Consider the following 24,608-nt stretch of genomic DNA (forward strand, 5'->3'; position numbering starts at 1 on the left):
AGAATGCACTGGATCTTTGCCCAGGTTTGCCGGGGTTCTTGGCTCTTCATTGGATAGATTGATAGCAGTGCAGCCATTGGCTCCCGCTGCTGTCAATCAAATCCAATGAAGCAAGCACCGAGGGGCGGGGCCTGTAATAGAATGAGTCCTGCACTCGGCGACTATGGAAGCTGAATGCAGGACTCGGGAGCGCACCTGCAAGGTAACCCCGTAGGGGGTTTCTGAAGCGGGAAGGAGCCGAGAGAGCCGCCGAGGGGGGGGCGCAAAAAACGGCATTCTGGGACACTGCACAGTGAAGGTAAGTATGACATGTTTGTTATTTAAAAAAAAAAATTGAACCTATAGTATCACTTTAAAGCGTAACTACACTGCATCTAAGCACCGCAAACCAAAAACAATATTTTATTCATTTTTTGTAGGGCTTTGTAAATTAACTATTAATTCATCGATTAATCTTTAATTTCTTTGATCAATCAAATTTTTTTTGATCGATCAAAATTATTTTGATTGGTACTCACCTCCCTGCCAGTTTCCGGGCCTTCAGGAAGTTCCGCCGGAGATCTGGTGACGTCATGGACACTGGCGGGGCTTGCCGTGTCCATCTGAAGGGCTCCTTTGCTGTGCCTTCATATCTGCATGCCAGCGGGACCGTACTATCTGCCACACGCAAGGGCTGTTACACTTCCCTCTATCAACCTGGGATTCTACAGCCATCCACTGAGAGTTGTGATCGTTCCCTTCCTGGGACATCTACATGCCAACGGACTGATGTTAACCCCTCCTCATCTGGTTTCAGCAGTGGTATTGTAGTAAACATTTGTATACCAGTATCATACTTAGCTACATGTTTTCATGACTGCTTATGCTACCGTTTGGTATTACTCGCACCATTTTTACAGTTTATGTAGCTACATCGATTTTATCTCCAGGGCAATATTTATTTTATTACCTACTTGAAGACTATAAAAGTTTTAATGCAATTCCCATCTAGTGCTGCCTTTGTGTGTTTTTTGTATCCGGCTATCCAGTTTTCCAGTGGTTGGTAGCTGCACTGGGAATCGGCCTGCAAGGAGATCAGCTAAAAGTAGTTGGATCTGTATGTGCATTATAATTAATCGAAATTAGTCGATTAATCGATTTAAAAAAAAATCGATTAATCGAACACAAAAATTTTGATCAGTAGCAGCCCTAATTTTTTGTATTTAAAGCAGAGTTCCACCCTGAAAAAAATCTTTCCACCAAAAAAGAAAAAACATTTTTGGGACTTACTCTAAATAGCTGTTGCTATGCGGAAGTCCAGAATCTGCCTCTTCATCTTCCGCGATGGATTCTCTTCCTCCTCCTACACTCGGTTTCTTCTTGTGAATGGGGCGCGCTGCATTCTGGGAACAGTGTGTATCCCAGAAAGCAGCTGGCCCATTCACAAAGCGCCGCGCTGCTCGTACGTGCGCAGTAGGAAAGGGCAGTGAAGCCGCACGGCTTCAACGCCTGTTTCCCTTACTGTGGATGGCGGCGCCTGGAGCTGCCAGGATCGAAGATCGGCCTCGGTGGGGGCTGACATCGCTGGCGACTAGGACCTTATTAAAAGTCAGCAGCTACAGTGTTAGCAACTGCTGACTTTTAATTTTTTTGTTTTTTTACCGGACCTCCGCTTTAAAGCCATTTCACCCATCCGTCCATGTCTCCATGCTTTATTTTGGTGAGAAATCATTATGAAAAACACACCCTAGCATTTCTGACCGTGGCCATCTTGGGTAAGGGCAGATGACTTATGTAGCATTTACTTCCTGAAATCCATATGCCCTTAGCTCAGGCAGGCAGGAGGGTGTGTACTTAGCGGAGAAAAACCCTCATCCCCACCTGAAGACTTCTGGGATGTATGACATCATTTGCCTAGGCCTGGAAACCAGGAAGTAACTAAAGAAATGTAAAAAAAATAAACAAGTAAATATGAATGAATGAATGAATGAATGACTTGTATAGCGCAACGCATGCGAACTGAATCGCCTCTGGGCGATATATGATATACCTTCCTATATATTTCCTAATGCTAGCAGCATAAAATAGTTTATGTTGATTGAGTTCCATTTAGAGAGTCTGGCAAGGGTAGGTTACTATATTTAATTTTTTTACATATACTGTTATGCGCTTGAATGGAGCAGCTATGAATAATATCCTGGTTGTGAACTTTCGACCAAGGTATCCTTGGAAACAGCGAAAACCCAACCATCTTAAGCACATTAAAATACAGCTAAAGAAAATAAAAAATAAATACATTTTTATTACATGCAGAAGAATTACCCTCTATCCTTTTGGCATGGAACCCAAGAATCTACAGGAATAATATTTTTTATGCATTTTCTACAGGAGAGAAGTCTGGTTCCAATGTAAATGATCCACTCAAATTTATGATGTGGTTATGACTAAGACTAAGTTATTAAATAAATGGTCAATTATGGACCACAAGAAGAATACTTACGCAAGCAAGATGACACTGAAATCCAGCCAATTCCAAGGATCGCGCAGGAAAGTAAACTTTTCTAAACAGAAGCCCCTTGCAAGAATTTTGATCAGCGATTCTAAAGTATAAATCCCAGTGAAGGTATATCTGAAAGACACAATTAAAGAGACCTTGTGGTGTATGAATTATTCATGGACAACTGACACAGAACAACAAGATTATTACGCACTTTACTCTATAAGACTAAGAAAAATAAACGGCAACTAATACATTTGAACTGAAATACAACAGTGTTCAATCCGCCTAGCCACTTTAACCATTTAAGACCCGGACCTTTAGGCAGCTAAAGGACCTGTTCAGTTTTTGCGATTCGGCACTGCGTCGCTTTAACTGACAATTGCGCGGCAGTGCGATGTGGCTCCCAAACAAAATTGGCGTCCTTTTTTTCCCATTAATAGAGCTTTCTTTTTGTGGTATTTGATCACCTCTGCGGTTTTTATTTTTTGCGCTATAAACAAAAATAGAGCGACAATTTTGAAAAAAATGCAATATTTTTAACTTTTTTGCTATAATAAATATCCCCCAAAAATATATAAAAAACACATTTTTTCCTCAGTTTAGGCCGATACGTATTCTTCTACCTATTTTTGGTTGAAAAAAAATTGCAATAAACATTTATCGATTGGTTTGCACAAAATTTATAGCGTTTACAAAATAGGGGATAGTTTTATTGCATTTTTATAAAAAAAAATTGTTTTTTTGTGACTGCGGCATTATGGCGGACACTTCGGACAATTTTGACAAATTTTTGGGACCATTGTCATTTTCACAGCAAAAAAATGAATTAAAAATGCATTGTTTACTGTGAAAATGACAATTGCAGTTTGGGAGTTAACCACAAGGGGGCACTGAAGGGGTTAAGCGTGACCTCATTTGTGTTTCTAACTGTAGAGGGGTGTGGCTGTAGGTGTGACGTCACTGATTGTGCTTCCAAAAAAGGGAACACACGATCAATGACAGCGCCACAGTGAAGAACGGGGAAGTTGTGTTTACACACAGCTCTCCCTGTTCTTCTGCTCCGGGGACCGATCGCGGGACTCCAGCGGCGATCGGGTCCGCGGGTCCCGCGGAATTATCAATTCGACGCATGCTCTGAATCATTGAACTTAATTTATCTCGGCTCGTCAGTGTTGTACGTGACCGGGTTCTTGACGCTCAGAATTTCCGACAAAATTTGTATGACCGTGTGTATGCAGGACAAGTTTGAGCGAACAATCTGTCGGAAAAAAATCCACGGTTTTGATGTCGGAATGTCTGATCGTGTGTATGTGGCATAACTGGTTATTTATCACTGCTTGAAGCTTGATAAAGCTTGTTTAAAGCCAAATGCAAAGCAATCTGCCAATTGGTTGAAGCAGGCCATCCATTAAGGGCGCACAGGCGTAAGTGTCGGACAAACTGGAAAACAGCAAGGGGGTGGGTTTTGATGGGGGGGATGGTTGGTTGTTAGTCACCTCCCCCCCCCCAAAAAAAAACAATAGCCACCACTGGGTTGAAGTAAATAGTTAAGGTGTGTATACATATGTAATTTATATGTATTTTTGCCTGCCATAGTATATAAATTCTGTGCAGTTAGCCTCTTTATCTAGTAATCCCTGCCGGAGAGTACAGTCAGGTCCTTACCTATTGCCGTTGCAGTTCAAGAGGAGGTCCGGGAAAAAAAATATATTAAAAGCCAGCAGCTACACATACTGCAGCTGCTGGCTCTTTATAAATGGACACTTACCTGTCCTGGAGTCCAGCGATGTCGGCAGTAGGGTTCCCAGCTTGAAGTCGAAAGGCCGCCCGCCACCATTGCGGGTAAGGGAACCCGAAAGTGTAGCCTTTTGACTTCACGCCAGGAACCCTACTGCGCATGCGCGAGGCCCGCTCCTCTCTCCTATTAGCCCGGTGGCCAGTGGAGGAGGAGCCCCGGGGTGACGTCATGGCCACGGCCGGACTCCCGGAAGTAGGAAAGGATACCTGTCTTTAACAGGTATCCTGTCCCCTCTCCCCCCGAAAGGTGCCAATTGTGGCACCGGAGGGGGGGAGGAATCAGATGAGACTTTAGGGTGAATCAGTGTGAATCAGGCATTAAATTGGCTGCTAAGTTGGTGGTGGGCCAAGTCTGTCCTTACTATAACCACTTGATCGGCAAATTTGCAGCTTCAGGACAGCCTTAAGGCAGCCATAGATGGATCGAATTTCGGCCAGTTCAGCATGGACTGGCCAAGATTTGATCCATTTATTGGCAGGCTGGTTGTACTGAAGTCAATTCATGGATTGACTTTAGTACAACCAGTCTGTCAGGTTTTTGCCATGTAATTACTGTCAGCCAGGAAGGCTCCCAATGCAGCCCCCCCCCCTTTCCTTCCGTCGGCAGAAAAAACAATACTGTGGGGGGCTTGCCCCTTCGACACTGATAGTGCTGATAGGGGAATCAGGTGATTTTCTTTCCTGCAACCCATGGTAGCAGGAAAGAAAATTGAATAATTTATGGCTTGTCTTACACATACTGTAGCTATCCCATTCACACCATGTCTGTTAAGCTTGATGCAAGGCTGAAATGTTATATTACATACTGCACTGCACTACAATGTGGTGTGGTCCATAGAGTTAAAGGGGTTGTAAAGGTTAATTTTTATTACCTCCCCACCTGCAGTTTGCTGATTGGACAGTGAAGGAGCAGCAACACAATGAAAAGACGACTCTGTTCTCTCCTCCCATCAGCAGGTTCTCTGTCAATTCATGCGCATGCAGCAGAACCTCCTAATTCTGCTCCTCCTCTCTTTCAGGTTAAATGATGCTTTGCAGGAAAGGACAAAGGATGATATGTAGAGAGATTCGGGTACTGGAGTGTCTGGAGTTCAGTTTTAAGCCCTGTACACACGATCAGATATCTGATGGAATCTAATCCGATGGATTTTTTCATCGGATATCCGATGAAGCTGACTTTCATCAGTCTTACCTACACACCATCAGTCAAAAATCCGACCGTGCCAAAACATGGTGACGTAAAACACAACGACGTGCTGAGAAAAATTAAGTTCAATGCTTCCGAGCATGCGTCGACTTGATTCTGAGCATGCGTACATTTTTGACCGATGGACTTCCACACAGACGATCGTTTTTTTCTATAGTTTTTTTATCCATAGGAAAAATTTAAAACATGTTGGGCTAGATTCAGCAAAGAATTACGCCGGCGTATCCATAGATACGCCGCGTAAATTCAAAGCCGCGCCGGCGTATCTACTTTCTGTATTCAGAAAGCTAGATACGCCGACATTAGCCTAAGATCCGACTGGCGTAATTCTGTTACGCCGTCGTATCTTAGGGTGCATTCTCACGCTGGCCGCTAGGTGGCGCTTCCGTTGTTTTCGACGTAGAATATGCAAATTACCTAGTTACGTCGATTCACAAACGTACGTGAGCCTGGCGTTCGTTTTTTACGTTGTTTGCGTGAGGCTTTTTCGGCGTAACGTTGTGCCTGCTTCTATGAGGCGCACTCAATGTTAAGTATGGACGTCGTTCCCGCTTCGATTTTTGAATTTTTTACGTTGCTTGCCTAAGTCGTTCGTGTATAGGGCTGGACGTAATTTACGTTCAAGTCGAAACCAATGACGTCCTTGCGACGTCATTTGGAGCAATGCACACTGGGATATGTACACGGACGGCGCATGCGCCGTTCGTACAAAACGTCAATCATGTCAGGTCAACACACATTAACATAAAACACGCCCCCCCTTACACATTTGAATTACGCCGGCCCCATTTACGCTACGCCGCCGCAACTTACGGAGCAAGTGCTTTGTGAATACTGCACTTGCTCCTGTAAGTTGTGGCTGCGTATCGTAAATACGGTACGCTGCGCCGCCGTAAGATCAGGCGCAGATACCTGAATCTAGCCCGTTCTATTTTTTTTTTCACTGATGGAAAACAAACCAATGGGGCCCACACACGATCGCTTTGTCCGATGAAAGCGGTCCATCGGTCTGTTTTCATCGAACAAACCGAGTGTACAGGGCTTAAATCTTTAACATCTCTGGCCAGCCCAGTCGTAGTGACCCATATTTGTGAAAGGCTTGGGGAGTACCTCCATAGCCCTCACTCTGCAGTACTGCCTGATTTCTATATATATATCACAGTCACAATTCTTTGGCATTCTGCCCATAGTTGTCATCTTCAGCTGTTGTAATTGCGAGTATAAATTCAATAGATGATTTATAAAGTGCTCAGATAATGTATTGCTTTGGACAAAGATCTTAATCTATAAAACATGAGCGCAGCCTGGAATAGAATCTCCTATGAGTTATAGTAAAGCTGCCCACCCAGTAAAGTTACTGCGTACACCAACAAAAGTGTAATATATTTGAACAACCTTCAGAAGATACAAGCAAATACACTATATTACCAAAAGTATTGGGGTGCCTGCCTTTACACGCACATGAACTTTAATGACATCCCAGTCTAATGCCGCGTACACGCGGTCGGAAATTCTTCGATGGGAGCTTTTTGTCGAAAATTTCGACCGTTGTAGGCCCCATCGGACATTTGTTGTCGGAATTTCCGACAACAAAAATTTGAGAGCTTGTTCTCAAATTTTCCGACAAAATCCTTTTTCGTAAATTCGGATTGTGTGTGGACAATTCCGACGCACAAAATTCCACGCATGCTCTGAATCAAGTACGAGATGGAAGCGCTCGGTCTGGTAAAACTAGCGTTCGTAATGGAGATAGCATATTTGTCACGCTGTTACGGACTGAAAAGCACAAGGCTGAAAAGCGCAAATCGTCTATACCAAACTTCTACTAACATGACTGGTATTGAACTTCCCTTTAATAGTGCCGTCGTACGTCACCGCGTTCCTGGCGTTCGGAATTTCCGACAACTTGTGCAACAGTGTGTATGCAAGACAAGTTTGAGCCAACATCTGTCTGGAAAAAAATCCACGGTTTTGTTGTCGGAATTTCTGATCGTCTGTACGCGGCATTAGCGTGTAATATTGAGTTGGCCCACCCTTTGCAGCTATAACAGCTTCAACTCTGCTGGGAAGGCTGTCCACAAGGTTTAGGAGTGTGTCTATGGGAATGTTTGATCGTTCTTCCAGAAGCAATTTTGTGAGGTCAGGCACTGATGTTGGACAAGAAGGACTAGCTTGCTGACTGGCCTGCATAGAGTCCTGACCACAACCCAATAGAACACCTTTGGGATGAATTAAAGCGGAAACTGAAAGCCAGTCTCTCGCCCACATCAGTGCCTGACCTGAAAAATAGGCTTCTGGAAGAATGGTCAAACATTCCCATAGACACACTCCTAAACCTTGTGGACAGCCTTCCCAGAAGAGTTGACACTGTTATAGCTGCAAAGGATGGGCCAACTCAATATTGTGCCCTACGCACTAAGACTCGGATGCAATTAAAGTTTATGTGCGTGAATATTGTAGTTTTTTTTTTTTTTACTTATTAAGATCTGCCCAAGTCCTCAGTAGGCAAGAGACTCTGTTTAAAAATAGACAGATAATCAATATAATTTGTTTTTAGCACACGAGTCATGACTGGTAGATGAAGGTAGGGGACTAAGGCAAACCATAAATTAATTGCTGGATCCCCCCATCAACACAGTAGGTGTTGATGGAAGAATCCCTCCCGCAGAGCTGATGTGTTCTGCCGGCTGGTTGCCTTTCCTGCTGGCAGAACACAATGGTCAATGATGGATTTGCTTGGGCTACAATCAGCCTAGATGGTTTTATTCTTGGCCAATCTCTGCTGAACTGGCCAAGATTCAATCCATCTATGGGCAGCTTAAGTGAAGCCTGGCAACCCAGGTATTTCCAGGACATTAACAGGGGAATTCAGATTGAATATAGCGCCACTCTTTTGGTGTCGTTCCCTTAAGAACTACCTTTAATTCAGGCAAGCATTTGCACCACTGTGAGTACGTTTGCCGATACATAGGGCAAATTCAGGTAGTTCTTACTACTGCCACTTTAAGAATATGTCGCTATGGCAGCGACAAATTCCTAAAGAATTATCTCCAGTTCTCTAGGAAACTGGCAGTAATTAAGACCAACTCTGATCTGTTATACAGAAATACACCAGTATTCAGAGTTGGCTGTGCCAGTCCTGGGAAGCCATCATGTCTGTGACAGCTTTCTGCCCACTGCAAGGCACTGCCAACCAAAAGTGGAGCACACCTGATAGAAACTAGTCTCTTAGTTCCACCATCAGGCTCCACCCACCCCTAGTATGAAACCAGGCGCAGTTGTTGGGGAGATTCTACTAACTGACAAAATTCTTCTACCTGTCAAAAACTGAATATTTTTGCGAAGAAAAAGGGATCTTGTTAGACAGTTAAAATATAAACACCCCCTCCTAAAATTCTTTCTACCAGCACCTTTTGTTTCTCACCTGCGTAAGACGTGCATTGATCATGTAGTTTCACGGTGTCATTTGTTGACCTGTATGCACAGCAGGGCATATTAGAGTAAATCTTCACATTCCTGTGTCAGAAGATTCTGTTTGTGTTCAAACATGAGGCATGCCCTATGGCAATGCACAAGTTAATGCATGAACTCTGTCTGTAGTCTGAGAACTGACACTTCCTGTGAAGAAACTATATATCCCACATTTCCTGGGTCTCTTAGTCTAGTGCTGTGCAGGTGAGAACTTCACGGTTATTATATCTGACATAGACACAAACAGGCAGAGCAATTAACAAAGCTCACCATGCAGTCTCATCACATGAGCACTCCAACATGTGTGATGCAACACAGAGGAAATGGCGAGGCATGGATTGGATGCTGTGTGACCCCGAATAAGAAGTTGCCTGCTCCTTTTCGAATAAGGACAAGCTAAGTGAATGAATACATTGACAGGGGAATCGATCAGCCATGACACTACAAACTGCAGCCCACAACATGTGAGCCCATCATTACAGGGTAAGGCAAACAAATGACACAGGGAATATAACTACAATGATACCTAGTTAAAACAATAAAAAAAATCTAAACGGTGTACCATGCCTTTAAATAGTGCCAATGTACACTATATTGCCAAAAATATTGGTACGTCTGCCTTTACATGCACAGGAACTTTAATGGCATCCCAGCCTTAGTCTGTAGGGTTTAAATAATAAGTTGGCCCACCCTTTGCACCTATAACAGCTTTGACTCTTCTGGGAAGGATATCCACAAGGTTTAGGAGTGTGTCTATGGGAATGTTTGACCATTCTTCCAGAAGCACATTTGTGAGGTCAGGCACTAATGTTGGACGAGAAGGCCTGGCTTGCAGTCTCCACTCTAATTCATCCCAAAGGTGTTCTATTGGGTTGAGGTCAGGACTTTGTGCAGGCCAGTCCTCCACCCCAAAACTCATTCATCCACACTATATTCCCAAAAGTATTGGGCCCCCCTTCCAAACTTTTTTGGTGGAGGGTGGATTTTGGTGCAGGGTTGTTTTTCAGGGGTTGGGCTTGGCCCCTTAGTTCCAGTGAAGGGAACTCTTAAAGCGTCAGCATACCAAAACATTTAGGACAATTTTATGCTCCCAACTTTGTGGGAACAGTTTGGGGGTGGCTCCTTCCTGTCCCAACATGACTGCACACCAGTGTACAAAGCAAAGTCCATAAAGACATGGATGAGCGAGTTTGGGGTGGAGGAACTTGACTGGCCTGAACATAGTTCTGACCTCAACCCAATAGAACACCTTTTGGATGAATTAGAGCGGAGACTGTAAGGCCTTCTCATTCACATCAGTCAAGAAAAGAACAAAGGTGCACCAGCCTAGTGTATTACCGTTATAGCAAATTTATTGAAATACAATATACAAGACCTACTCACAACTGTGGTAGAAAGGATTGTAGTAAGAGGCTTATTCCACACAGGCTGCAGCATGTAGACCCCGAACCGCACTCCAACTGGTCATGGAGGAAATGAAGAGGGTCACTGCCAGCTGACATGTTTCAAAGCACAGACCTTTTTCATCAGAGCTCAGCATTTCCATAGACACACTCCTAAACCTTGTGGACAGCCTTCCCAGAAGAGTTGAAGCTGTTATAGGAAGTGCAAAGGGTGGGCCAACTTAATATTGAACCCTACGGACTAAGACTGGGATGCCATTAAAGTTTGAGTGTGTGTAAGGGCAGGGATCCCAATACTTTTGGCAATATAGTGTATATGAGGTCTTCATGTAAGATCCCGCAAGACATTAGATTTCATAAAATATATCAAACTCATTTGGATACTTACTCTACATTCTTGGCCCAATCCGGGGGATTACTCATGGTCATGAACACACAGTTGGTGAGGATAGTGAACATTATGAGCATGCTGAATAATGTATACCATTGTCAAGGAAGCTAAGCATTAATAGAGTTTGTTATAAGAGTCACCAAAGTAAAATAAATATGACAAATGAATTGCTCTGGCACCGTTGTTGTAATGTAATGTCATTTTTTCATTACAGCACAAAAGGCTGATACCCTACAGAGTTAAATATAAGCTTCGCTTATGCTTTTTTCCCTTCCATTTCCAGAATACATACAGGTGAAACAAAACCGCCTATTGAAAGAGAGAGAACAGCCTTTGTGGCAGACATTAAATCAAATAGTGACTCACAAAACAGTGAATAGGAGAAGCAATTGAGAGGAAGAAAGAAAACAAAATTTATGGAACCCCAGCAGACTAAATTGCATGACTCTCACAATGTGATTGCTGCTGTAAAAGGAAAAAAAATATGGTGAGTTTAAAATGACAGCTGCATATGTACCTTATATAGACATGCAAGTAAAAGGTGCAAAATATGCATTGTAAAAACATTCAATAAGGATTAAATTCTTACTTTCAAACTTTCAATAAGGTTTATACAATAGTACTAACCTTTAAAAACTAACCAGCATTGCTCCAACCCATATCTTCTGAGCCGCATGTGACGCTAATCTACCTTTGATGTTGCTCTCCGCAGCATCCCGTTTTTGTTGAATTATCATTTGTTGTATGTATCGGTTCATGGGGTATCATTGCACTACTGTGATTCCCCCAAAAGAAGACCTACCCTGAAAATAAGACCTAGTGTTATTTTCCAAGAGGGCTGCAATATAAGCCCTACCCGGAAAATAAGCCCTAGTTTAAAATGCTTGTAAAATCCTATAATCCACTCTATTACAGTAGTATATAATGTACAATGTGTGTGTTTCTGTAATATAATTGCAGGGAAGAGAGCTCCCGGTAGGTCACAGATGCACAGAGCGGCGCTATAACAACGGTATTTGGCATAATTCTATTACAGAAACACACACATTGTACATTATATACTACTGTAATAGAGTGGATTATAGGATTTTACAAACATTTTAACTCGGTTCACACTGGGGATTTCTGTAAGGCAGGGAGTGAGAGAAGGAGAGAAGACAGCACATTACATGGTAAGACCTACCCCAAAAATAAGCCCTACCATGTCTTTTGTTGCCAAAATGAATATAAGACCTTATTTTCGGGGAAACACTGTAGTTAAATATTATACACCAGTGGTCTCCAAACTTTCCAAAGGAAAGGTCAGTTTACTGTCTTTTTGACTTTGGGTGGGAGGGGGTCTGATTGTGGCCAGTGAGAGTAGGAAAGGCTCCAGCTGTCAGACTTGGTGGTTAGTAGAAGAAAAATAATTGCAATGCCTGTGGTCAGTAAGAGGAGGAATAATGCCCCACCATTGATAATAATGGCAGGAATAGTGGCCCACCATTGGTGTCAATTGAACAGTAGAAGGAATGATCCCCCATCATTGGCGTCAGTTTAAAGGAATATTTCCCCACTGTTGTGGTCAGTAGGAGTCATTATACCCCACTATTGGTGTTGGTGGAAGGAATGGTGCCTTGTTGGTGTCAGTGGGAGGAACAGTGCTTCATATTATTGTGTAGAATACTCCGCCAAGGACTGGATAAAGTTAAAGGGGTTGTAAAGCCTCGTGTTTTTTCACCTTAATGCAAAAACGCTACCGCTGCGCTTTTGAGCTCCAGCTCAAAAAAATAAAAAATAAATGGACAGGCGTTTTTAAGCTGTAAAAAAGACTAAACAAAGTGGCTGTAAAAACGTCCATGGAAATGAAGCCTTATTGTTATAAATGTAACTCCTTTAAGGCACAAGTAGGCAATAAAAATAGGTGGTTCCAGTTACAATGACAATTCACTTCCCCAAATTTCACCTTAAAGTAACTATTATACAAACACATTTTATAAAGGATATGAGTGTACCAGTATTTTTATAGCTGCTTGACGCACAGGGTTGAAGGGGGTTAAAATGTACAAGGCAGACGTGGCACTGAAGCGGAAGATTGCCTTCCCTCTATTCAATACTATAAAGGTCTGAAACAGAAAAAAGTGAAACACACGCATTTCATTACAAATGCTGGTGGATTGCATTTTTTTCATTGAACATGATTGTATAACATCCGGTTTTTAAATGGACTGTGTCTGGCACAAGTATAACTTAAGATTATATCTGTATATTAAAGGCTAGTACAGGCAGTGCTTTCATTATATCACATTGTTACTACATTTAATACATGTAAATAATAAAAACAATATGTATAGGTATTTAGTAGAATGTTGGATCGATTTGCATTATCTCTTTGTACAACATCTTAGTAGATGATAGCATTCTTTATCTTACTGATAAACATAATCAAAGCAATGACAACAAATTTCATTATAAGGACAAGGCAGAATGGGAGGATATATAAGCCTTGACAAAATCAGTATTTAATTTTAAAGCATTTCTAGGTAGCATTGTAATGATATTAAAGTGGGTGTATAGTCTTTTCACTACATTTAATAAATAAACATGAAACATGTCAGTTACATTGAAAAAAATCTTAAATCTTGTTTCTATGCAAAAATGTTAAGGGTTCAATCACACTGGCGCATAGACCTGTACTTCTGTGAAGAGGTGTACTGCTCTAATGCAAGTCTGTGAGTCACCCAACTCATTGAAAACATGGTTTCCCTGAGTGATATCTCAACACTTAAGAGACAAAGTAATTGCAATAAGCCACTCTCAGCTTCCTCTTGTGGCTAATAAACACATCGATCTATTTAATGCAATAAGAAAAACACAGAAACTTTATTATATGCTTATATCAAAATTACTTGAAAGTAGCCTTGTGACAGGTTCTCTTGATAGCCTGCTTTCTCTCTAACTAAAGGCCCGTACACACGATCAAATTTGATGACAATAATTGTCTGATGGACGCGTTGTGTCAGATAATCTGACTGTGTGTATGCTCCGTTAGACAATTGTTGGCTGAATTAATGACAACAAATGTTGGCTGTTCATGCTCACCAAGTGTCCGACAATAAATCTGTTACATGAGATATTCCGATCGTGTGTACACAAATCCGTCCAACTAAAATCCAAAGTACAAACACGCATGCTCATAACTAATGTTAAACATTAAGACAACATTAGCAGAAGTTTCCCAAAGGGTGGTGCTAAAGAGCAGAACAACCACATATTTAGGTTTTGTTGGCTGAAAATGTTGTGCCGTCTGGTAGCATACCAAGTTCACGGCCAACGCCCTTCAGACCAAAATCCACGGAAAAGTCTGATGGAAGTCCGATCATGTGTACGAGGCTAAATACTTACCTTCTCCATGCTATCAAATCATCCTATTAACCTGCCAGAGCCCTAAGTAAAAAGCTTTGTGTAAGCTCTGTGTTTTCTCACATCTTTGCACCCCCTACAACCTCACCAACACCCCCTTTCCTCTCTTTGACCACAACCTTATCACTTTTACAAAGTCCTTGTCTCCAACTACCTGTCCCTCTAAGCAGAAAACAATTACCCACAAAAACCTTCGCCACTTTAATCCTTCTGTTTTCTACTCTATGTAACGGCACTGGTAAAAAACTGGAGTGAACCACAACTGCGGATAGCAAGGATTTATGTGAGATTTCAGTACTGAGCCCAAGGCGTCACTCCACACAAACAGGAGTTTGGGGGTTCTCTACATCATCTCTCTCTCACATAAAGGAATGCGTTGAGCTACTAGGGGTGGACGCATTACAACATGTGACCAAACCCTAGCGTTAAAAAGATACGATTCAGGAGAACGTTCCAATGCACAACTGTATGCAAGTGATTATCAGTATTGGACCCCAGGCGTCTCTCCAATCAGAGAACAGGAGTTTGGGGGTTCTCAACATCATATCACTTAAAGATACAGCAGTGCATTAGGCCACTAAGGAAGTAGGCATGAATTACCATCAACCCTTAGCATAGAAAAGTCAGAGCGAACATGTTCAGTAACTTAGGGCATGGGCCCATAAACAAGTAAGAACTTATGTCAAGCATGTAGTACATAGGAATTGTGATAACAACTAATAGTTGCGTAAGAGAGGCTTAAATATAGATCAGCTAAGTTGAGTATGTATGTCCCTTTAAGATACTCTACAGTGGACAGCTAAAGACACATTAAGTAATCCCGGGCAGCAAATAGTAATCCATTCAATAATCCAGATTCAAATACAGTACTCCATAAGGGAAATACATGAAGCAGGTAACTCTAAGCAGAAATAGTACTTATTCGTTTTGCAGGGATGAGTGTTTTGCAGAGTATTGCAGCAGCAATGGGATTCTTCTATGGCTACAGCTGACAATAATAGAACAAGATTTCTGTATAACCTGAATGCCTTTATAGGCAGGAGACAGGCGTATGGCAGGTGTGTGAGGAAACAGCCGTAATTTGCGGCGCACTTCCGCGTTCCAGGCTGGAACGCACATGCGCCGGGCGATGATGTCATCGCAGGGGGCGCCGTATGCGTTCCAGCATGGAACTCACTACGGCGCCGAGAGCGCCTGTTACACTCTACAACTAACCACCTCCGTGACACAATCTCACACCTGGCTTGCCCTGACCTGGCCATGTCTGTCTACAACAGTTCACTTTCATCCACACTGGATTCTTTTGCTCCTCTCACTACACAAAGTATCAGGCCCCAACCAATACAACCTTGGCAGACTGACGACAGACTGACACAGAGACATAGCTGTGCATTGGAGCAATTGTGGCGTAAAACCAAATCCCAGCAAGTATTCACCATATATAAATCTGCCTGCTTAAAATACAATTCCTCCCTCCATGCTGCCAACCAAGGCTATTTTGTCACATTCATTAATACTCTGTCCTCCAGTCCTTATTGTCTTTTCTCTACTTTTAACGCTACTTTCTCCACCACCATCTCCACCCAGTAACTCACTCGCTGCTCACGAGATTGCCAATAACTTCAAAATCAAGATTGTTGCAATTTGTGGGGGCATCTCCACTGCACAGACATCTATCCCACGTAACATACGCTATACAAAACCATCTCAACACTTTCTTCTTTTGACCTTTCTACTAACGAATAGGTCAAGAAAAGCAAAAGGGGAAGGGGGATAGCCTAAGAGAAGGCTAATTGAAGAGGTCGCTAAAGTTTTCTCAGAAGCCTGCCTTACCACCTGTCCAGTGGACCCTGTTACCTCACAACTACTACGGTCACCCTCTTCTTCTATCCTATGCTCCCTCGCTCACATCTTTAACCTCTCCCTCTCTACTGGCACCTTCCTCTCCCCTCTAAAACATACACTGATTTTACTCTCATACTTAAAAAGCCCTCACTGTACCCCACCAGCCTGAACAACTTAAGACCCATCACCGTGCTCCCATTTCCATCAAAACTTTTAGAATGGTTAGTCTACAACCATCTGTGCTCCTACATCACTGACAACAACTTTCTTAACACCTTACAGTCAGGCTTTTGCTTACTAAATTCCACTGAAGCTAATAATACAAGAAAAAACTGCGCTAACCAGAAAAATTAATAATCAGGTGTAAAAACCAGAAGGTTGCAATTACGTGGTACAAACACAAATACAAATAGAGAAAAGAGAAAACTGCGCCAACTAATACATATACTCAGCAAGCAAGGCTGGTATAAATATGACAGTATGAACAAAGTCCAAATAAATGTTGAATATTGAATGGACGCCTCAGATAGTGAAAATCAGGACGAACAACAGCCAGGTGCACTTGACATCTGTGGAAACCACCACCACATGGAGAGCATGGATTCGTAGGTCATAAACATAATTGAAAGAAACCGGACCATAGCGTGATAACGTTTAAAAAGCAGGTTTAATAAGTATAAAATCTTACTCATAGACATCCGTGAATTGTAAGCATGTAACAAACAAATGCTGGCCGACACAATAGGAGCCCTTCCTCCTTGCGTTGAACACGGTGACGTCACTGCACGCCATCCCAGACGCGTTTCGTCATAAGTTTGACATCAAACAAATCTATCTCTCTGCTCTTCACTCCTTCAGTCTCCTCCTGCATTATTAACTTATTAACTGACATATCAGCATGGATGTCACACCATTTCCTCAAACTAAATTTTTCTAAAACTTAGCTAAATTTTTCCCCTGGCCCGTGCCCAGGGCCACCATCAGGAATTATGAGGCCCCTTACACAGCTTCAGGCATTGGCCCCCTGGAGCAGAGAACCAGGGGGGGTGCTGCCGCCTTAAATTGAGAAAGGGGGGGCTGCCGCAAATTGAGGAGCATGGGGTGCCGCCGCTAATTGAGAAAATTAAGAAGCGGGGGGGCGTGAATTGAGAAGCGGGGGGGTGCTGCCACCGCAAATTGAGGTCTGGGGGCTTTGGGTGCTGACGAACAAAAATAAAAGGGGGGTTGCCCTGGGGACCTATGGGCCCCTTACAAAGAAAATAAATAAAAAAATATTTTATATATTATATATATATATACAAAAATTGGGGGTAGCCATCCGGGGACCTCCAGGCAACCCCTTTTTTTTATTTATTTTTTATAAAAAAAAATATTTTTTTTATATATTTTTTATTAAAGGGCCCAAAGTTTTTTTTTTTTCTTTTTATTAAAAGGCCAAGAGGTCCCCATGGTCCCGAATGGCAACCCCCCTTTTTTTTTATAAAAACGAAATTGTAATTTTTTTTATATATATATATATATATTTTTTTTTTTTCATTATTATTATTATTAAGGGGCTCAGAGGTCCACAGGACTCCAGATGGCAACCCCCTTTTTTTATATAAGAAAAATAAAAATATTTTATTTTATTTATTTTTCTTTTTATTAAAGGGCCCAGATATATTTTATCTTATACATCTTTCTCTATTTCTTTTTTTGTAAAGGCAAATCCCCACACCCGGCTTCTTAATTTTCTCAATTAGCGGCGGCACCCCCCCCATCTCAATTTCAGGCGGCAGCACCCCCCCCCCCCCCCCAGGTTCTCTCCTTCAGGGGGCCCTGAAGCTGTGTAAGGGACCCCATAATTCCTGATGGCGGCCCTGCTGTCCGCCACCCCTATCTGCCAATCCCTCCACTGGCTTCCCATTGCCAAACAAATACAATTCAAAACACTAATATTAACATACAAATCCATTTACAACTTGAACCCCAAGCTACAACACCAATCTTGTCTTCAAATATTACCCAAACCATCCTCTCTGCTCCATCTCAGACCTCCTGCTCTCTAGCTCCCTTGTCTCCTTCTCCCATGCTAGTCTCCAGGACTTCTCCAGAGCCTCTCCCATCCTCTGGAACTCACTACCCCAATCTTTCCAGTTATCTCCTACTCTGTCCAATTTTAGGAGATCCTAAAAACTCCTCTCTTCAGGGTAGCCTATTCTGCCTTTAACAACCGGATCTTCTACTTCCCTTACTTTTGTTTCATTAGCCCCTCCCTGTTAGATTGTAAGTGCACAGGAGCAGGGCCCCCCTTACCCTCTTGTATTGAATTGTATTGTTGCTGTACTGTCTCCCTTTATATTGTAAAGTGCTGCACAAACTGTTGGAGCTATATAAATCCTGTATAATAATAATAATACAATGACCCACCATGTCGTCTTGTGACATTTTTCAGGGCTGTCCATTGGCCGCTCAGGTGCTGTGCACTGCACTGCGGTTGGAACAGTAAAAGATCAGGTGCTCCCTCAATTTAGGAAGTACTGAGTATTTTACAGGCTCCAGTAGATAAATGGTGGTGTAGGAACACTGTAAAAATAGTTATCAGTGGAAGGAGGAAAGGGCTATGAAGGGTACTTGTCACTATGATATGAATGAGCAATCTGAAATCATAATTTAAAATATGTGCTCAATACAATATACTTTCCCATTAACTGTAGGACAAAGCAGAGCTATACTGACAATGGTCAAGAACACTGCACCTGCCACACTATTATCTGGTCTCTGTTCTGTACTACAAAAGACTGAAATGCCTGTCTATAGCCTTTCCTTCAACAATCAGCAAAAAAATATAACCATTCGAAAGTTTACACTTAAGGCTTGGGGGGAGGCAGAACATTTTGGCAAAAAGTTCTGCTCTTCCTCCTCCCCACTTCTCTGCCATATTTCAAATATTTTTTTTTTTCTGGGTGGGGGAGCATGTATCTAATTTGAACAGGTACATGTACCCACTTCTGCTTGGATCGCCTAGGTGATCTGAGTGGGGGTTTTCCTCCCACGTCCCTGCCCGCAGCCTTCTGGGACACATCAGAGGTCCCAGAAGGCTGCGGGACCATTCACAAAGTGCAGTGGACAGTCGGCTGTGAAGCCGCAAGGAGTCATAACTGGCTACACAGATTTAACTAGCAGGCACCGGGGTCCTGAAGACTGATGAAGAACCAGACCGGGTGGGGATGGTGCTGGATCCTTGGACAGATGAATACCGTATTTATCGGCGTATACCGCGCACTTTTTCTGAAAATAAGGGCAAAATCGTGGGTGCGCGATATACGCCGATAGGTAGGTAGTTTGAACCACTGCGCCGGCATATACCGAGCGCAGTACACTCGGGTATAGTCAGGCAGGCTCCTCTCGTGGTCAAGTCCTGGACGTACAGGACGTGACCGCGAGAGGAGCCGAGCCTGCCCGACTATACTGCGCTCGGTATATGGTTCAAACTCAGCGCGGGAAGCGGATATCGAGTGGGGAGGACACCGCAGAAGGACGCCGGACCCGACGAGGAGGACACCACCCAAGCTGCAGACGGACGCTGGACCCGACGAGGCCGCCGATGGACGCCGCACAACACACCAAAACTGTAAGTACTAAAATGTTTTTTTTACAGGAATGCGGGTCCACTTTAGGGGTGCGCGCTATACGCCGGAGCGCGCAATAACCCCGATAAATACAGTACTTGCTTATCTAAAGTCAGCAGCTACAGTTTTTGTAGCTGCTAACTCATGACCTGCTATTAAATATACCCTTTGACTCATGTGGTGGGCAGTGCTGCAAGTAAATCTGGCTACACAAAAATCACAAGCAATGCTTGTGGTTGCAGCATGGTGGCACAGGCTTTTAAAGTTTTTTAGTTAAAAAATAGTCCTTTTTCTTTTGCACCAGTAAGACTAGAATGAGTTAAAATTTTGGCAAGACAAACTTCCCTGTCTCATTCCTAGGGGACATTTAATCTAATCCTAAGAATGGTGTTCTAGTGCCACACCTTAGGCTAAGATAGACCATGCTAAGTACAAGAGTAGTTCACTAAAGACCGATGTTCATTTTTAGATGCCAATAAATAAAGTCACCAACTGATGTAATATATCTTTGCCGGTGACTTTGCTAGCACAGTCTCTACGGTACGAATGCTCTCAGCTAAACCCTTCTGCACGTCTACCACTTAACACCCTTACCTTATCACCAAGGACTCTCAATCTCACTATATGCTTTTTTTTTTATTCCAAGCTGAATTTCAGGCAATGAAGACACATAATAAATATAATATTAAATAATCTGTTATTTGTGTTTCAGTCTATTCAGTCCTGAGATTTACACAGTTCTGCCCAAAACGGGCAGCTCTGTCTGGCAGAGCAGGAGACCTGTTTTCTGCTGCATTAAAGTTAAGCCTCGTACAGTGGAACCTTGGGATTCCAGGAGAATGCTCGTAATCTAAAGTACTTGCATATCAAAGCGAGTTTCCCCATTGAAGTCAATGGAAACAAAAATGATTTGTTCCGCATTGACTTCAATGGCATGCAATACCGCATTTGGCCAGAGGTGGGGGAGTGGGCGCCAGAGAGCCTTGGAAACACACGGAAAGGCCAGAAGACAGCTTGGCAGACCTCGGAAAGGCTGAGTATTTTCAAGTCTAGGATTTTTTAAAATACAGTACTCGTATTGCAAAACGCTCGTTAACCGTGTTACTCACAATCCGAGGTTCCACTGTACACACAATCAGACTTCCATAGGACAAATCTGTGGATTTTTGTCCGAAGGGCGTTGTCCGTGAACTTGCATACACACGGCAAAACATTTTCAGCCAACAAACACAAACTAGTGACTTAATAGACGTACTACGTGTTTTTTTAGCTCTTTAGCGGCCACCCTTTGGGCAACTTCTGCTAATGTTGTCTTATGGTTAGCATTGCTTCTGAGCATGCGTGTTTGTGCTTTGGATTTTAGTCCGACGGATTGTTGTACACATGATCAGATGATCCAACGTAATACATTTGTTGTCGGACAATTTGAGAGCATGCACAGCCAACATTTGTTGTCGGAAATTTCAACAACAATTGTCCGATGGAGCATACAGACGGTCGGATTGTTCGACAAAACACGTCCGTCGGACAATTGTTGTCGGAATAACCGATCGTGTGTACGGGCCTTAACACTCACAGATCTTGTCCCTCCCCCAACCTGTGACTGCACAGTGAAAGGAGAAGCAGCACACTGATAAGCTCATTACTCTGTCACTTTGATCTCTCCCCCCTAGCATATTTCTTGTTGTGCATCTATGTATAAAGCTTAATGAATTTGTGTCCTTTAAACATGTTGGATTTCAGCTTTAATTTAGGGTACAGATTATCTAGGAAAGACTTTCATAACTGGAGCATGTAAGCACACAATGCTTGATGTCCAAGTCAATACTCTGCTTTGGAACGTCCCTGTTAGACTTGGTTCACACTGTTGTGGTGTGAATTACATCCGTCAAGTGCAATTCTAATGCGAATTTGATGCAAATTAAAGTCCTGTATTTATCGGTGTATACCGCGCAATTTTTTGGGCGGGTACGCGATATACGCCGATACCCGCTTCCCGCGCTGTGTTTGAACCACTGCGCCGACATATACCGAGCGCAGTACACTCGGGTATAGTTGGGCAGGCTCGGCTCCTTTCGCGGTCACGTCATGTGCGTCCTGTACGTCCTTTACGCGAGAGGAGCCGAGCCTGCCTGACTATACCCGAGTGTACTGTGCTCGGTAAATGTCGTCGGAGTGGTTCAAACACAGCGCGGGAATCTGGGATCGAGCGGGGAGGACACCACGATGGCCGCAGAAGGACGCCGGACCGAACGAGGACGCTGATGGACGCGATGGACGACGGGCAAGACAGCGACGAGCGGCATCCAAACTGTAAGTATTTTTTTTTTCCAGGAATTTTCCTTCAAGTTCGGGGGTGCGCGCTATACGCCCGGGGGCGCGTTATAGCAAGATAAATACGGTATATGGGGCTGAATTTACCAGATCAAACTCACACATGACCCTTTTTTTGGCTGCATCACCATTGACCTTAATTGAAAATGGCCCTAATTGAAAACAATGGGGTTGATTTAATAAATGAAAATAGACTGTGCACACTACAAGTGCAGTTGCACTCTGCAAGTTAGCTTAGTAAATGAGCAGAAGCTCTGCTCACTTCAGTCATGTGCAAGCAAATAATGCATCCTCTTTTTGTTTTGCTTGCATGTGTTTGGGTATTCTTTGCAAAGTAAATTTTACCCCATTTACTAAGCCCTGGAGCAACTGCACTTGCCGATTGCAACTGCACGTTGCAAAGTGCACAGTCTACTTGTGTTGGAAGGCAACATGTGTATTTCATAATACAGGATGTGAAAAAAGAGCTATAGAGTTTTCTTTCTGGTTGTTTCAACCAGGTTTCTGGAATTTCACTGGAGGATACAGGCAGATGGCCCCTAAATTGGAATGTAACCAGTTAACATCGAAGTTGCAGCATATCAGAATCTGCATCTGAAAGTTAGCAAGTTTACAAGGGCTTGGCTCAAGCCCATCTGGTGTGATATGTGTGATTACAGGCTTCAAAGAGAACAAGGTTTAGCTAACACTGAAGATGGCCCAGGGCACATAGACATGATACATGGACAGTGCTGCCCCTAGAGGCCAATATAATATATTAAAAGGACTAGCTCTTGGCAATATCTTATTGGACAGGAGGCAAGTGGGGGTGGTTACGAGTGGGTGTGAATGTATGTGTAGAAAGGACTCACATAAGAGAAATATTCCCTTTTTCCTTTTGGATCCTGGCTTTTGGCCTGAGTCTCATGGTTCTGGCCCTCTTTTGCCATCTTGAGCCCAGCCGATAAGACTATAGCCCTATATACACGATCGGTTTGTCTGATAAAAACGGAATGGTTTGTTTTCCATTGGTTAAAAAAAAATAGAACATATTTTAAAATTTTCCTATAGATAAAAAAACTATAGAAAAAAACGATCGTCTGTGTCATCGGTCAAAGATCCACGCATGCTCAGAATCAAGTCGACGCATGCTCGGAAGCATTAAACTTCATTTTTCTCAGCACGTCGTAGTATTTTACATCACCGCGTTTGGTCACGGTTGGATTTTTGACCGATGGTGTGTAGGCAAGACTGATGAAAGTCAGCTTCATCGGATATTCGACGAAAAAATCCATCAGACTAGATTCCATCAGATATCCGATCATGTGTACTGGGCTTATGTCTAGGAGGATTGTGATAAGTATTTTTGATGTTCTGCTGTTATACTTTTTGATATTAGCATAATCCTATTTTCTTGGGAAATTAATGAAAGATATTGTTTACTAAGCAGTGTGTTTACTTTCATAGAGAACCTTATATCATTGTGCTCATCAGAGTCTTAACAGATTAGCTAATTACAGGGATAGACAAGTTAATACATAGATGACGTGTGAATCTATGTATTTGGAACGGTTTAAAATCGCATCAGAATTTGCATCAGTGTGAACTGGGTCTTACTCAGAATCTTTTCTTGTTTTACTGATATTTTCTTGACTTATAATACTAGGACAGTTTATAATATAAATATGTTTATACGAAATGACTTTAGTTCTTATGATAGGAAAAACGTGTCTAGCATCTGAACAGGAAAAAAGCCATTTAGTTGCCTCCAATACCAACAGACACAGCATACTGTGCTGAACAGCAATTCTGGCTCTGCAGATACAGAGAACAGTTGGAATAGTTAATGCGGAGAGACCCTGACATCAGTGAAAGATAAAATCCTGGTGGGTGGACCATCCCTATCGGGTTTCCCCCAGCACTCTTTACTTCCTTACTTAAACTTTTTAAATTACTTAAACTTTTTACGACCTTCAAACAAACCTGCTAGAGTCAGCTTAGCATTTTTAACAATACCCAAATATAAGGGGGGGCATTGGAATTCCAGATATGCAGCGTTTTTACTGGGCCTGTCATATGACACGCATAGTAGACTGGCAAACTCAGACACAGTATAAAAGATAAGTTACGATACAATGTGCTTTTCCTCCCTATGCGTTAGATGCTGCCCCCTGGTTTTCCCCTCCAGTTGCCTTGAGGAAGTTATAGACATATCCTTTAATAGGGTTAACATTCATACATTTTAGATGACTTGTTCTAGCTCTTCAATTTCAATGACTTTGGGCCCCATGACAACAATACGCAGCAACCCTGACTTTCTCTCAGACTACCCAGGGTCTTTTTAAAAAAACTGGAACTACTGATATTGCCAAACGCTTCTTCAGAGATAGACTGAATATATCACTTAAGTCCCCTTTGGATTCTCTCCATACTTGGACATACGTTTAGACCAGACACTTTTTGAAACTGCCCCTCTAGATCATTGAATAGTAGGAAACTACTATACTCCTCTCCCTTTAAGGCTCTCTGCAGCCTCATCTCATATGTACTGTATACACGTACACTATATTACCAAAAGTATTGAGACACCTACCTTGACACGCACATGAACTTTAATGACATCCTAGTCTTAGTCCGTAGGGTTCAATATTAAGTTGGCCCACCCTTTAATGCTATAACATCTTCAACT

At 42.7% G+C, this 24,608-nt stretch overlaps 1 protein-coding gene across 1 annotated transcript in view; it reads right to left on the reverse strand.

The window, feature by feature from the left end:
* Positions 1 to 24,608, reverse strand: part of LOC120944060 (sodium channel protein type 2 subunit alpha-like) — a 216,350-nt gene that overhangs the window by 137,687 nt on the left and 54,055 nt on the right. The window contains exons 3-5 of the mRNA XM_040357834.1: positions 12,735 to 12,853; positions 10,746 to 10,835; positions 2,480 to 2,608 (exon numbers count right to left, since the gene is read on the reverse strand). Of these exons, the coding sequence (XP_040213768.1) occupies positions 2,480 to 2,608; positions 10,746 to 10,835; positions 12,735 to 12,853 (338 nt within the window). The remainder of the gene's footprint in view (positions 1 to 2,479; positions 2,609 to 10,745; positions 10,836 to 12,734; positions 12,854 to 24,608) is intronic.

Source organism: Rana temporaria, chromosome 6 (genome assembly GCF_905171775.1).
Source record: "Rana temporaria chromosome 6, aRanTem1.1, whole genome shotgun sequence".
In the NCBI taxonomy this organism is placed as follows: domain Eukaryota; kingdom Metazoa; phylum Chordata; class Amphibia; order Anura; family Ranidae; genus Rana; species Rana temporaria.